General features: G+C 38.4%; 1 protein-coding gene across 2 annotated transcripts in view; it reads left to right on the top strand.

The window, feature by feature from the left end:
- Positions 1 to 14,765, top strand: part of Mib1 (MIB E3 ubiquitin protein ligase 1) — a 115,864-nt gene that overhangs the window by 61,223 nt on the left and 39,876 nt on the right. For both annotated transcript variants that reach the window (XR_009375257.1, XM_059246268.1), the window contains exons 11-12: positions 759 to 956; positions 3,829 to 3,980. Coding sequence is in view for 1 of the 2 variants with exons in the window: in XM_059246268.1 (XP_059102251.1) it covers positions 759 to 956; positions 3,829 to 3,980 (350 nt within the window). In the remaining variant the exon portion in view is untranslated. The remainder of the gene's footprint in view (positions 1 to 758; positions 957 to 3,828; positions 3,981 to 14,765) is intronic.

The following is a 14,765-nucleotide window of genomic DNA, read 5'->3' on the forward strand; positions in this document are numbered from 1 at the left end:
GTACAGCAAAACATTTGTCCCTTTATAAAGTAGTTTCTTACCTTTATGTAAAAAAAATTAATTTCATCTCTTTAGAAATATGACTATTACATACAGTATGGCAAGCACAGTTTAAGTCATATGAAAGAGATCTAGAATTTTGGAAGTGTGGAATTTACTGGTTCAGTTTTATTTTATTTATATATATATATATATGTGCATTATTCGGTAAGACTTTTCTGTTCTCACATATACAGAAGTGGGTAAGTTCAGCACTTAGATGTAGCTGTGACTGATGTAATGTCAAATTTCTACTTAATTAAGAAGACTGCATTGTTTTGCATACTTTTTGTTAGCACTCAGCTGATGCTAGTATAGTTTTCACGTAACTTAGAAGTATTGAGCTGGAAATACCAGGACTTGGGAGACTGAAGCAGGAGGGTTCCCTGGTGAGATCTTGTCTGAAAAGTTGTTAAGAGCCAGGTGTGCATAGCTGTAGAGCACATGTCTCACCTGTGTGAGACCCTAGGTTTGATCCCCTAGCACTACAGTTTTAATAAGGTACTCCTTGTATTGACTTAGGTCCAGTTTAAATATGGTGTAATATAACTGGTTTGTTTTATCGTTTGTAATTAAGTCAATTTCGAGCTATTTTATTGGTTTCACTATTTTAATATTTTCCCACAGTTTTCCTGAAGCTAGTCTGGTTCATGGTGTTTTATAGCTTCAGCTTTTTTTTCTTGACTCTTTACCGATTGAACTTTCATGCTGATATTCAGGATAAAGATGGAGATCGAGCCGTTCACCATGCAGCCTTTGGAGATGAGGGTGCTGTTATCGAAGTCCTGCACCGAGGCAGCGCTGACTTGAATGCTCGTAATAAGCGTAGGCAGACACCTCTGCATATCGCTGTCAATAAAGGTCATCTTCAGGTTGTGAAGACTCTGCTGGACTTCGGCTGTCACCCCAGTCTCCAGGTAAGACTGGAAAGGAATATACTGAGCAGGCCTTGGTAGAACGCTGTTAAAGGGATGTAGTAAGTTCTGTGATAAATTTGTTATTGTGAAGAATATCCAAGATACAGGCTGATATAAAATAACTTACTTCATAACTATTTAAATATTTTCATTGTAGTTTAATTTATTCTAGATTCTTGGCTTAGATCTGTTTTGGAAAATATGTTTTGTTGATTTATAGTAGAAAGGAAAGTAGCCTAATTTTTGAGGCAAAAATTTTAGCTAAGAAATGATTTTTTTTAAAGCTCATTCAGCAACCAGATTAACTTAAACCACATATGTAAGAGAAACACAGTCTATATCCATGATGTGTTCATTTGGTTATTAGTGTCTTTTGTATACAGATAAGGTTAAAATTTAGAATGAATACTTAACTTCATAGCAAAGTAAATAGCACATAATCATAATATATCAGTGTTTAGCTTCCTTCCTAGCCTTTCTTTATTTTGATCATCTTTAACAAAATAGATTTGAAATACTTACTATTTTTAAATAAAAGTGGTCCTTGAAACACTATTTGAATATGTAGAATTACTTTCCTTAGGTTGAAAACTCAGTAATAATTAGAACACAGTGGGAGGAATCATCCTGAACTGAATTAGCTTGTGGTATGAATGATTCTCAGCACAGAACTCCTAGATCGTCAGATGTGGCTGAAGAGTGGAGTAGTTGGAGCAGTGGCTTTAGAAGAGAGTGTGAGGTGCTGTTCAGCACATTGTTATTATTAGGAAGTCATTTTTCTGGAGTGACAAGGTCTAGGATGTGGCTTTATAAGTAGGTAGCAGAAATAAAGGAAGGATGGAGAACGAACTGAGGGTGATCTGTTGAAAAAAAAAAAAGGAATTAGATCTACTCACCTTTCTGTCTGAAATGGGAGACAAAGTTGTGTGCAGGGAATGTGAATTGGGATTAGGGTAGACAAAGCGTAATTGAGACTTGTGCTTTGGAATAGCTGTTGTGGGGACCAGAAAGCAGGATAGACCAGGATAGAAGGGTGTTCCAAGCACGTTAAGAGGTTTCCTCAAGTGAGATGCCACACATTTTTAGTGCTACCACATAGAAGGTAGGTGGTTGGATTGAATTTGGGTTAGGAATACCTTATGTGGGTGGGTGCCTGTGATTTGAAAATATTTCCTGTAAAGGGCCAGATGGTACTATGGCTTTTCACGTGTTTTGTTTCAAGATCATACAGCTCTGCCATTATAAAGTGAAGTAATCATAGCTAATACATAAGTGAATGGGCATGCTTATATAGGTTCCAGTAAGTTTTAGTTTATAACAACAGGTGGAAAGCTGGATCTGATAACTGTGCTACATGCTAGAGGGTAGGCTATATATATATAGATTTTGTAAAACTATACATTGTATAAGCTCTAAATAATTCATTTATGCAGGCAGTTAGTATTTAATTAGAATTTATTGCTAAGTAAATTGATTAATGATAAATACCTCCAGAAAAGGTGAATTGAGGGACTGAAGAGATGGCTCAGTGAGTGAGGGCACTTGCGCAAGCAAGAGGACGTGAGTGCAGATGTTTAGCACCCACACAAAAAGCTGGGCATGGCTCCACATGCCCACACCCCAGCATTGGGTTGATGGACACAGGTGAGTCCCAAAGCTCACTGGCTGGTCAGCCTCACTGAAACAGTAAACTTGTGATTTAGTCAGAGAAGTGGGAGAGTGGAGGAAGATGCCTGATGTTCTCCTCTGGACTCTGTGGATGTGTGCATGGGTGTGCAACCTGCACTTCTGCATGTGCACACCTGCACTTCTGCTTGCACCACACACACTCTACCCCTTAGACAGAGATACTGTTTTTAAAAAAGCAGATTTAGACATTATAGCTTTTGATTACATTTGTTTGTACTTTCAACTATGCAGCTACTTTCCTGCCCTTTGAAAATACTTTGGTTGAGCCAGGCAGTGGTGGCGCACGCCTTTAATCCCAGCACTTGGGAGGCAGAGCCAGGCGGATCTCTGTGAGTTCGAGGCCAGCCTGGGCTACCAAGTGAGTCCCAGGAAAGGCGCAAAGCTACACAGAGAAACCCTGTCTCGAAAAACCAAAAAAAAAAAAAAAAAAAAACTTTGGTTGTTGATTCTCACCAATTTTGCATATTATAATAATATATAGGAAACTGAAGAATTGTCGATATTTGTGTAGTCAAGGCTGAAAACCACTAGCTTTAAACTCCTTGTTGTGGGGCCTGAGACTACTGCTGTAGGTTGTTTTACTATTTGAGACTGGGTGTCTTGTAGCCCAGGCTGGCTTTGAACTCACATTATAGACAATAATGACCTTGAACTTCTGCTCTTTGTGCCTTCACCTCCCAAGTGCCAAGATTGCAGGTGTGTATTGTTATGGCCGTTTCATGTGATGCTGGAGATAGAGCCTAGGGCTTTGTGCATGAAAGACCAGTGCTCTCCCAAATGAGTCACATCTCCAGCCCTGCCATTTTTTTGCCTGCATTTTATATTTAATAGGACATGAAGTTGGGTGTGTTAGCACACGCCTGTAATCCCAACACTCGGAAAGTAGAGGCAGGAGGATTAGAGTTCAAAGCCATTTGCAACTATATAGAGCAAGTTTAAGGTCAGCTCAGGCTGCAGTGTGGGAATCTGTCTCAAAAAACAACCACCTCCATCCCCACCTCCATCTCAACAGCAAACCAACAAGAACTCTAAGCATGATTGCTGACTGACAGTTGTTTGCTTGTTAGCGAGCCTGCTTCTTTATTTAGAAGTTCAGCGAAAGTCTTCTTCGCTGTTGATGTGGTGATCAGTGGAAGGAGAACTAATGGAAATCTCTTTAAACTTAAAAAATAAAACATAAAAGGATTCTGAAGGTGACACCCCTCTCCATGATGCCATAAGTAAGAAGCGGGATGACATCCTGGCAGTTCTTTTGGAAGCTGGAGCAGATGTGACCATCACTAACAACAATGGGTTCAATGCCCTGCATCATGCTGCACTGAGAGGAAATCCCAGGTAAAAATGGCCTGTTTTACTGCTTTAGGTGCTGTTTAAGACTGTTTTCCTGTTGTTCCTGATGTGATGAGGACAGTTTCAGCTAATGTCAGCATCTCAAATGATAAAGCTCTGTAGAAAATATGCCCATATTCATCAGGTACATGTTACCTGATGAATAAGTATTATGAAATGATTAGATGTCTGTTGAATGTACATATAAAATATCATGAGTACTGACTAATATCTAAAGATTTTAATTAAATGCATTTAAGATGTTTTGCTTCTTCAACATCATTCTCAAGGTATCTTCTAATCTCACATTATCCATTCACATGATGTTAAATATTTATGATCATTATTAATGCTGGGATTTAGATATGTGACATTGAGGAACCCTAATCATGTTTTAGTAGTGGGTGTTTACCTGATAAAAGGGTTTGCTGGTTAAAATATGAGAGAGGCTGCCTTTGGAGAGTCATAATATTCATAAAGGATCAGCAAAACCCTCAAATGCCAACACTTAGCTTTGCTGAATGATGAAGTTTTCATCAACTCACTTTTTGGAACAATTTTAACCTAAGTTTCTTTATAGTTGAATAAAACCCTATATATCTTGACAAGGAAAATGCTCACTTTGACGTTCAGTAGTTTTACCTATCTGTGAATTCTTATTTTTTGGAATTCCTTAATGTGTTTGTTAAAGCTTCTTAGGATGACCACATGGTGGTAGTCATCGAAAACAAAAGGGTTTTTATTGTGACTGTGTTAGGGGGTGGAATTGAAGGACCGTATTGTTGATTACAGATTGAATTTTTTTCAGGTTATGTAGCTAGAGTTTTCCTGCCTGGCCCACAGTCAGGACAAATCTCTGTCACCCGCCAGTCCCACAGCCGCTCAGACCCAACCAAGTAAACACAGAGACTTATATTGCTTACAAACTGTATGGCCGTACCAGGCTTCTTGCTAACTGTCCTTATATCTTAAATTAATCCATTTCTATAAGTCTATACCTTGCCACATGGCTCGTGGCTTACCGGCATCTTCACATGCTGTTTGTCATGGCGGCGGCTGGCAGTGTCTCTGACTCAGCCTTCCACTTCCCAGAATTCTTCTCCTCCTTGTCCCGCCTATACTTCCTCCTGCCTGACTACTGGCCAATCAGTGATTTATTTATTAACCAATCAGAGCAACACATATGCCATACAGAACATCCCACAGCAAGGTTACAAATATTTGGACTCTTCATACATTTGCATTGTGAAGGAGACAGAGTAATTATTATCTCTCTGCCCTTCAAGTAGAAGATGGCCATGATGATATCACATGATAAGCCTCTGCTAAGTGCATTAAATTCATCATCTCACTTAATTCTTTAAAAAGCCCAAATTGTAAAACCAATTGATTTTTTTTTTTTTTTTGCTTGCACTGCTGGTGATTATGCTAGACTGTGCAGCTTTGAGGTGAACACTAGGCCATCAAGCTATGGCCCTGGCCCTTTGAACAGCCTTTGAGTTGGGTGTTAATAACCTCATTTTATAGATAATGTATGTGAGAATTATATCCCTTGGCTTGGCATTCAAGCCCTTTCTTTCTTTTTCAAGGTGGCGGTTTCATTGTGTAGCTCAAGTAGGCCTGGAACTGTCATCTTCCTGCCTCAGTCTTCTGAGTGCTAGGATTATAGGCCAGTGTGTATTCCTGTGCCAGGCCGAGTGTCCAGAGCCCTTCTCTCTGACTCTGTCTTCCACTAATGAAACCTTTCTGCCTGCCTTGCTCTTCGGCTACATGATCACACTGTTTTCCTTCCTAAAGTAGGCTGTCTGCTCTCTTCCTCCGGGCTCTCAAACATTTTCTTTATGAGGGTGTTACCTTAGTCGCCTCCCACTTCTTTTCCCTTTGCAGCTGCCTCCTTCTCTCCACCTGAGTTCTGTTCATTCACCCGTGTTACTTACATGTATGGCCGGCTCCTTAGTGCTGCCTGCTGTGTCCATTTCTCTTAAGACTGTGGATGTTCATATTCATGCATATGTCCTTCACGTGTCCGAATAGCACACACACTCAGATATCCTTCATAGGAAAGGAACTACAAGATTTTAAAAGACAGTATATGAGTAATTACAGGATGAATTCTATAGGAAAACTGTAGGTATTCTGATGGCGCAAGTCCTTCAGATTAAATGGTCAAAAAAGATTTTTGAGGAAATTTAGGCTGTAATGTTAGATCATAAAATTTAAGATAGACTAGAAGTTTGAAGGTTTTAGAAAAGCAGGTCTCTTAAGTATTTTGAATTGTTTTGTTTTCATTAGATGTGATCATAGTATAGTTAATAAGCTAAGCATATTGAGGAGGGGGAATGTTTTTCTTCTGTTTCTTGAATTCTTGTGTAATTCTTGAGGATTCTCGTAAAGTGACTCCTTCAACCTGCTAATTTGTATTAGATGATATTCAGAAAAGAAAGGAAAGGGGCTGGAGAGATGGCTCTGTGGGTAAAGGTGCTTGTTGCCCGATGACATGGGTTCAGTCCCCAGGTCCCAGTTATGGAAGGAGAGAACTGACCTCTGCAAGTCATCCTTAGACCTCTCCATGTTTACCGTGGTGCACACACACGTGCATGCATCAGATAAATATTTAATTATATAACAGTGTCTTTGGTTAATGCTAGCTGAATCTTTTTTTCCTTTTTCTTTATTTTTGGGCATTTGTGACTGTTGGTTGCCATATACAGATTTTATTTGAAGACAGTAAATGGTTATTTAAACATGTGTCAATTGTAGTAGCATGTTGGGTATTTTGAGATTTTTTTTTTTCATATCAGATATTAAAGTTAACTTTTCTTTCTAGACTTTGGGCCTTTATTCTTACCGTAGAAAAGCAGATATGGCACATTATTTCCAAATGTTAAAAATTTTCCTTCTTTTTAGATAAAATATCAAATATTAACAGACATGCTGACACTTTCCCTTTCTTTGACCGTTTTCTAGTATTTCTTGTTAACGTGGCTGCTGTCCACATTGTAAAGTTTTAGCCTGTTTCTATTTTGCATTAGCTACAATTGCTTAGTGTAATTGATTGCATACTGGACTTCTGTTACACTTAAATTGCAACTAGTGAGTAGTTCTTTAGTTAATATAATTCTTGGATGTTTTTGAGGATTTTTTCTTTTTAGAATATTTGTACATTTCCCCCCATTAGTGGTTTTTTTTTTTTAAACATTGTATAAGCTAGTATTGTGACAAGTATTTGCTTGTAATTATTTCTACTTTTTAATGATTGAAAATGTGGGAAGTTTCCAAAATTTGCATGTGCATTTGTATGTATGTATGTAGAAATTGAGTAGGTTCTACTCCCCAGCTTTGCTTTTAGTTAATAACAGTAATTTTTCAGCAGTGCATCAGCAAAATGGTAAGAACTGGTAATTATTGGATGTGATTTTCTGAAGGAAAACTTTTATTATCTTGGTCTTCAAAATGTGCCTAGGTGCCTTATGTTTATGAAAGATATACTTGAGATCTGGACTTGAAGGTGCTGATCAATACAGATTGTAAATTTCAAAGCTGATCTGTAGGTTTAAGAACTTTAATTCAGAATAATACTGGTCGTGTTTTCTGATATTTGGTGTGTTTGTTTTTGCTTATGTGTTGGTAGTACTGTAGATTGAACCCAGGACTTTGTGCTAGGCACCCTGGAGCTACATTTCCAGCCAGATGGTTGATGTTTATAGAGATGTTTTCCCCCAGAGTTTAGTCCTGTTGTTTTATATCCATTGGATAAAATTTCAGTTGTAAATCAAGATTAAAAATGTATTTGTGCTAATAAAAATGAAAACCAGATTTATTTAGATGAGCATGCATCCACACGAAGTTAGGTACCTGCCTGCAGTACCTTCATCAAGTGCTTGTTTATTAAGGAACATTAAGTCATCTCCAGTTATACTGTAGTTACTGAGAAAACTGGGCGGAATTTGGTCTCTTGTCTCCTGCAGTTTCTCTTCACTGAGAGACTTGTGAGGAAAGTCCTTGTGACTGACAGAGACAGGAGAGCAGTGGCATGTTTATTAGTGAGGATTGCCAGTTGCCAGGTGAGGAACACGTCTAGAGAGTTGAAAGTCTTCATAAATAATAAGTAGTAATGTTTTAGCATTTTCTTTGTTTTGAATGTTAGAATGAAGAATTAGACGTTTATTTAAAGTCTGTCCCTGAGACAGCATCCTGCAGCATTGTGATAACACTTGTTAAACAGTGGCAACATTGAAGGGTAGACTTGTTGAAGGTAGTGATTCCATTTCTGGAGTGCTGAATATTCTTACAGTTTTCTTTCATTTAAAACACGCATGCCATGTGTTGGAGAGATGGCTCAACAGTTATGAGCATATACTGCTTTCAGAGGCGTAAGTTCAGTTTCAGGCACCCATGGCAGGTGCACCTGTCTGTAACTCCAGGGTGATCTGATGCCTCTGTTCTCTGTGGGCATCTCACTCTTGTGCACATGCCCCCACATAGACACATACTTTTTAAGAATTATATAGATAACTCTTAAAATATGCATATCCATGTGAAACACACTGATATATTCTGATCATGTTTTTAGGTGAGTTTTGATGAATTTCTCAGATTTTTTTTCCTTTTCAGGAAGTTCATCGGGTAATAAGTAGGCATTTTCTTGTTTTCAGAAAAATGAGATGTTTAATAGTGTGATTTTTAAAATTTGCAATGCTTTTATAATAGTTTTTAAAATTTATTGAAATGAAAAGTTATTGCCAAAGACCACAAATAAATAACTTTATTTGAAATCCTTTTTATCACACATTTTTTTCATAAAGCTTTTAATAAACATCTTTAATCACTATTATTCTTCCAAATAAAATTGACAGTTGCTAGTTATTTTCTTTTAATTACAGTCAGAATAAATTAATAAGCAGAAATTAGTTGCCATGTAATTCATATTCACAGATGAAATACTGGCTGTCCTGTGGTAATCAATGCATAGCTACAGCTGGTTGAAGGGGACCAAATCCATTGAAGAGGCGATTTGGTTCCATTTTACCAGCTTTAGCAAAGCATTGCCGCTGCTAGTGTAGGATCCAAACTGGTTAAGTGCTCTTTTGTAGAAATACAACAGGACAAGTGTTAGAAGTTCCTGAACTGTTGTGCCCGTCGCTAAAAGTGAAAGCCCCACTTGTAGGTGCATGTCCTGCTACTTGCTCCTCTTGCACCTCAGAAGTCTTCTCCTGTTAACACATTGGTGTGCATCCTTACTTAACCCCTAGATGCACATAACTAATGACGTTACAGAAGAACAGACATCATAATGTATTTCAGAGTAATGTTTCCAAGCTATTTATCAGCAGGTTCTCTCGCTCCCTCTCTCCCTCCCTCTCTCCCTCCCTCCCTCTCCCTCTCCTGTTTCTCTCTCCCCTCCCCTCCCCTTCCCCTCCCTCTCCTCCCTCCCTCCCTCCCTCCCTCCCTCCCTCCCTCCCTCCCTCTCTCCAACAAAGAGTCTCTCTGTGTAGCCCTGGCTGCTCATTATGTAGACCAGGTTGGCCTCAGATGGATATCCACCTGCTTTGCCTCCCGAGTGCTGAGATTAAAGTTGTGTGCCACCACATCCAGCCTGCAAGCCAGGTTTTTGAGTAATTAAACCAGAAGTTAAGAGTCCTTTTAGCTACAGATTTCTGCACTGCTATTTTGGTGTGATTGCTGAGGACGAAGCGAGTTGTTGGCACGAATGGCAGGACATGCGTGGCCTTAAGAAAATGCCTCTGCCCTTTAGTTTATAAATAGACCACACGTGTCTTCAGTGTCATTCTTTGTTTTTGCTTATGTTGGCATAATAACCTCGGGTCATAATTTAACCTCCTTAAAGATTTATTTCCTTAACTAAATTCTGTGCTACTTTGAGTATAGATTGTTTAGTTCTTATTATAGGATTAATGATACGTTGACATGTGGTAGTTAGCTATAATCCATGAATTTTGAGTATTAAAATATATCACATGATACTTTTAAAAGCAGCACTTAAGTACTTACAATATGGTTCTGCTGTAGATTTTTTTGTCTGAGGAGGATATCTTCTGAAACATACTCATAAGATAAAAGTCTGATAAATGATAGTTTGTAAAATAAGAATGCTGAGTGAAATACCACATTAATATATTGTCTTAAACTAACCCGTAAGAAGGACAACATAGGCTCAGACACTCTGCAAATAGTTGTATATTGTATTCTGCTTCTGTCAGGTGTTAAGTATTATAATGTAATTTTAATTCTTTCCATCATTTTTCCTAATAGTGAAACAGGTATTCAATTGCCTGAACTTAAGTGCTGAAGATAGCACTAGGCTGGTTCTATCTTTAGTAGTTACATGGCAGCCATTCAGCAGGTCCAGTTGCTCAAGTGTGCTTTTGGATAGTGGAGTTTCATGTACTGGCCATATCAGGGCAAGGAGAGGCCATGGGAAAAAATAGTACAGCGTTTGATAATGTCAGCATCTGTCATCCCTGTCAGGGGGACAGTTGAACTGTTTGGGTTACAGCAGTGTCAGCAGATGCCCAGAGTCTCACATGTCCTCCCTTCAAAAGGAACACCTGATCTAAGTGCTGGACGTGACATTTCAGAGTGATAGAAAACATGCCCAGATATGTTAGCTAAACTTGGAAGCAACAGAATCAGTTTTCAGTTTTACTTTACAAATGAATAGCCAGCATTTCCTAAGGATTGTGCTAGAAATTCCTAGTTGCTGAAATGTTTTTTTTAAAGAATTATTGGGTGGGTTGGGAGGGGGAAGCTGGGGAGGAAAGAAGAGGGGCATCTTTGATTGGTGTGTAAAATGAATGAAAAAATTGTCTTAATAAAAAAATTATTAAAATCTTCCAGAGCTGTGGAATAACTAATACAGTTGTTCATAATTTATTATGAGCAGAATAATACCCTTTGATATAAGCGAGGATGATGCAGACTTTAGATTACTTGATAGTTTGTTACCAGTGTAGCCTGTTCACATTTAGTTGTGGTCCAGCATTTTGTCATTTTTGTCTTCCTCTCTCATGCTCTCAGTGGACACAGCATTTAAAGTGGAGATTGGTTAAGAGCTGACAAACTGGAGACAAGGGCCAGTGATTCCATTTGTACAATGTAATTTTACTTAAAAGATAGCCTTTAAAAATTAGTTTTCTCTAGTGTCAGAAATGAAAATATAAAACTGGAAAGTTTGCCTTAGAAAGTGCTCTGATTTTAATAGGTGATACATTTTATCACATGTGAAGAAGAGCTATTAAAATGTGAGTAAAATCACATTTCTAATGTGATTTTTGTTGCCTTATTTTTCTTATTAGATCTGTTGGTCCTGATTTGATTAATGTAATACACTTAAATAAAGATCAAATTGTGAAGGCAGAAAATGGTTGATCTGTGTCTCACTGTTTTGTGCTGGCAATACTATTTTTTCTGTAGTAGTCAAATTTTAGTCATGTGAGTACTCAAAATACGTAGAATGTAGAATTAAAGCATAAATTGAGATCCACTTCTGTGGAACTTTTCTTTTGAGTATAATGTCAGGGATATTAGTTTGCACTTGCAAAAATAGCTGTTATTTTTGGAATAGGGATGTTAGTGTCGGTCGGTGGCCATTTACTTGACAGTAGGTTAATTCATTGTATGAAGGTCATCCTTCTGGAAAGAGTTGCTCCTCCTTGATGGCCATTACCTACCCAAAATACATACTTCTTTACATTCCATAGCAGTGTATGTTCATATGGGTACATAAAGAAGTATGTGCTCTGAGTAGGCACACCAGCCGTTTGCTGTGAACCTTGAAGCAGCCCATTTCCCCCATTGGTTAGTGGAACATTCTGATTACGGATATGGAATAGTGATTGATCACCTGCAGAGATTAGCTTATCAGAGACCGAGTCTTACAACAGATTTACCTGATCCCATTGTGCACTCGGTGTTCTTTGTTCTTGGTGTACATAAGCACTGGGTACTTTGTCCTAGTTGGTTCTGTTCAGGAGAGGCAAAGAGTCAGTGGAGCCCCAAGTGCATTCAGAAATGCTAGTGCTGGTTGCTGTTGTCTGAGTCACAGGCCCTTTTCCTTTTTCTTCATAATTTGCTTCTACATCCTATAAACAGATGACAATTAGTTTTGTTTAAATTATTTTTTATTAATGAGATACTTTTACTTAAGACTTATTGGAAGGAGCAAATTATACTAGAATTGGCTTTACAGTTGATGCAGGGTTTGAAAATTGGGTCGTTTTTATTGCATGAGTGTTCATAAATGGTAATTTTCAAGGTAACAAATAAAAACTGTCACTTGATAAGTTCTTTGTTGTTCTTTTGCTGTTAGTTCCTTACCTGAATTTTGTGCTTCTGTTTGCATTGAATGCAAATTCAGATATGTAAATATTTGACTTGTGTGAGATTACTGTTTAAAAATGGCTTTTTTTTTTTGGAGCTGAGGATTGAACCCACAGGGCCTTGTGCTTGCTAGGCAAGCGCTCTACCACTGAGCTAAATCCCCAACCCCTAAAAATGGCTTTTACTATAAAGGAAAATTACTAAAACAGTTTTTTCAAAGTCTCCGTAAAAGAGCAGAAGCACTTTAGTCTATGAGTCTCTGGGTTTTACCTTGAGTATTCAGCACCAAAAAAAAAAAAAAAAAAAAAAAAAAAAAAAAAAAAAATTGTAAGTGGTCTTTAATCATTATGACATTTAAAAAGTTAATTCGAAAGGAGACCTTGAGAAAATTTGAGATTTGGGAAAGTATAGAAAAGGAAGTACTGGGGGGATTGGGGCTAGTAGAATTTCTACAGCTTGTGAAAAATGCTGGTGCAGCTGCCAGAATGGGCAGCAGCGAGCAGTGCAGCTGAGAATTGCACCATGCACCTTCGTACACATTTCTGTGGCCTGAATGGTAAACAAGAGGGGACATTATAACCTGCTAGGTCCCTGGGTAACTAAATCTTGAAGTAGCTTTTAAAAGCTGTCATACTCTGATGTCGATTTCCCGGAAAAGTGAGAACAAGTGAAACAATTGTTTATCTAAAACATTAAAGGCTTAAATCTTTGGTAATGTAATGTCAGTGGTGGACTGTATATTTTTAAAGTTATCTGACATACCATTTAAACAATGGCATTTTAAAAACTAAATTGTCAGTTTGAGCTTTGAAATTAGCCTGTGCCCAGATAGAAGTTAATTTAACAATGAGAATATATGTCAGTTAATACTAGATAAGCATGCAGAAAGTCCAAAGCACCCTTACAATTCAGCCCTTGTGCGTGGTTACCTGCGAGCTTAGCGTCCTGCAGCATTTGCAGGGGGAAGAGAGATAATGATCTAAAGAGTCATGCCGCAGCCATATCAGGGTTGTTCCCTCACTTTATCTGCTGATTCAGCACTTCTTTTTATGAGCTGGGTGAAGTAGGGGGTGTTAAGTGGACACAGAACCTCACCTATTAAGATAAATTTGAAAGACAAGTAAATAAACAAAAATTAGATAATCTGCTTTTCTCTCCTGCCCTTCTTCAGCACACACATACACACACAGACACATTCACGTGGGCATGCGCATACATACCTACACGCACACTAGAATTGAATCAACGTTGGTCATACAATTTAGAATGTAATACATCAATTATTGCATAGATAGGTAGAGAAAGTTAACTAATGGGGGAAGGTTGCTACAATGGCAAAGAAAATGTACCTAGTTTTTTTGTTGTTGTTCTTGTTAGGTGAAATGATTCACAAGAGGGGGAAAATTGCAGAGGAAGTTAAAGATAGATTAAAAACAAAAACAAAACTGCAAACAAAATCCCCGAACACACCTGGCTCCCCCAAGTAGCTATAAACAGTCACCCTGTTTCCTTGGCCACCAGAGTACACTGGGTTCTTCTGCCGCCTCAGGAAATAGTCTGCATCTTTCTTGCTTTGAGATTCTTTTGGGGGAACGGGAGTTTGAATTTCCAGGGTTAATGGTAGATCTGGAGTGAAGCTACCTTGTCATATCCAGAGGTCAAGTCTGCAAGCGAGGTCAGCACTTCACATGGTCACCACAGAGGCCAACTTATATTCTTCCTCAGTAACCACAGCCTAGGCTGTCAGAGCTTTATAGGCAGCTAAGCATTTGAAACATGCACCCCAGGCAGACAGGCTCTCTGTGCCTCTCTCTTCCCTGACCATATTTAGTCAACCATAGCAAAAAATAGTCTCTCAGCTGTTGATTGTCGATCTGAGGGCTGAGGAAGCTTCTATCTTGCTTTCTGCCTATTGATTGTTCTTCCTGTGGTCCAAACACTGCTTTGCCATTTGTCCTGCCTTTTTTTTTTTTTTTTTTTAAGAACTGCCAAATAAAGCAGTGTCTCATGTTTCCACTTACGTTTCCCAGATGCTCCCTGAGCTTGTGCTGAGACTAGGAAAACCTCACACGGCTGTCACTATACTTAGAAGCACTGCAGAGGAAAAGGGAAAGGGAGGCCCACAAAATTCACCCTGGCTAGTAGCAAGACAGACCTCAGGCAGATCTGGAGGATGTAAAATCCCTCTGCTGCCAAAGTATTTCATAATGTGACTGTTTTTGTTGGTTAAGAACTGTTTTGTACAGTAATGGATTACACAACTGTTGGCCTATGGGGGTTCTGAACAGTTATATTTAGGGCTAGTTATTTCTATAGATGCTTTTAAAACATAATACATAGTACCTGAATGGAAAACAGAAGTGGTAAGTAGAATCTCTATAGTGATTTGAGATACGATCATTAAGAAAAGAGTAACATGTAAGGAATCCTTTGAAATGTACTTAGAACTCT

This window comes from Peromyscus eremicus, chromosome 19 (assembly GCF_949786415.1).
Source record: "Peromyscus eremicus chromosome 19, PerEre_H2_v1, whole genome shotgun sequence".
NCBI classification, from domain to species: domain Eukaryota; kingdom Metazoa; phylum Chordata; class Mammalia; order Rodentia; family Cricetidae; genus Peromyscus; species Peromyscus eremicus.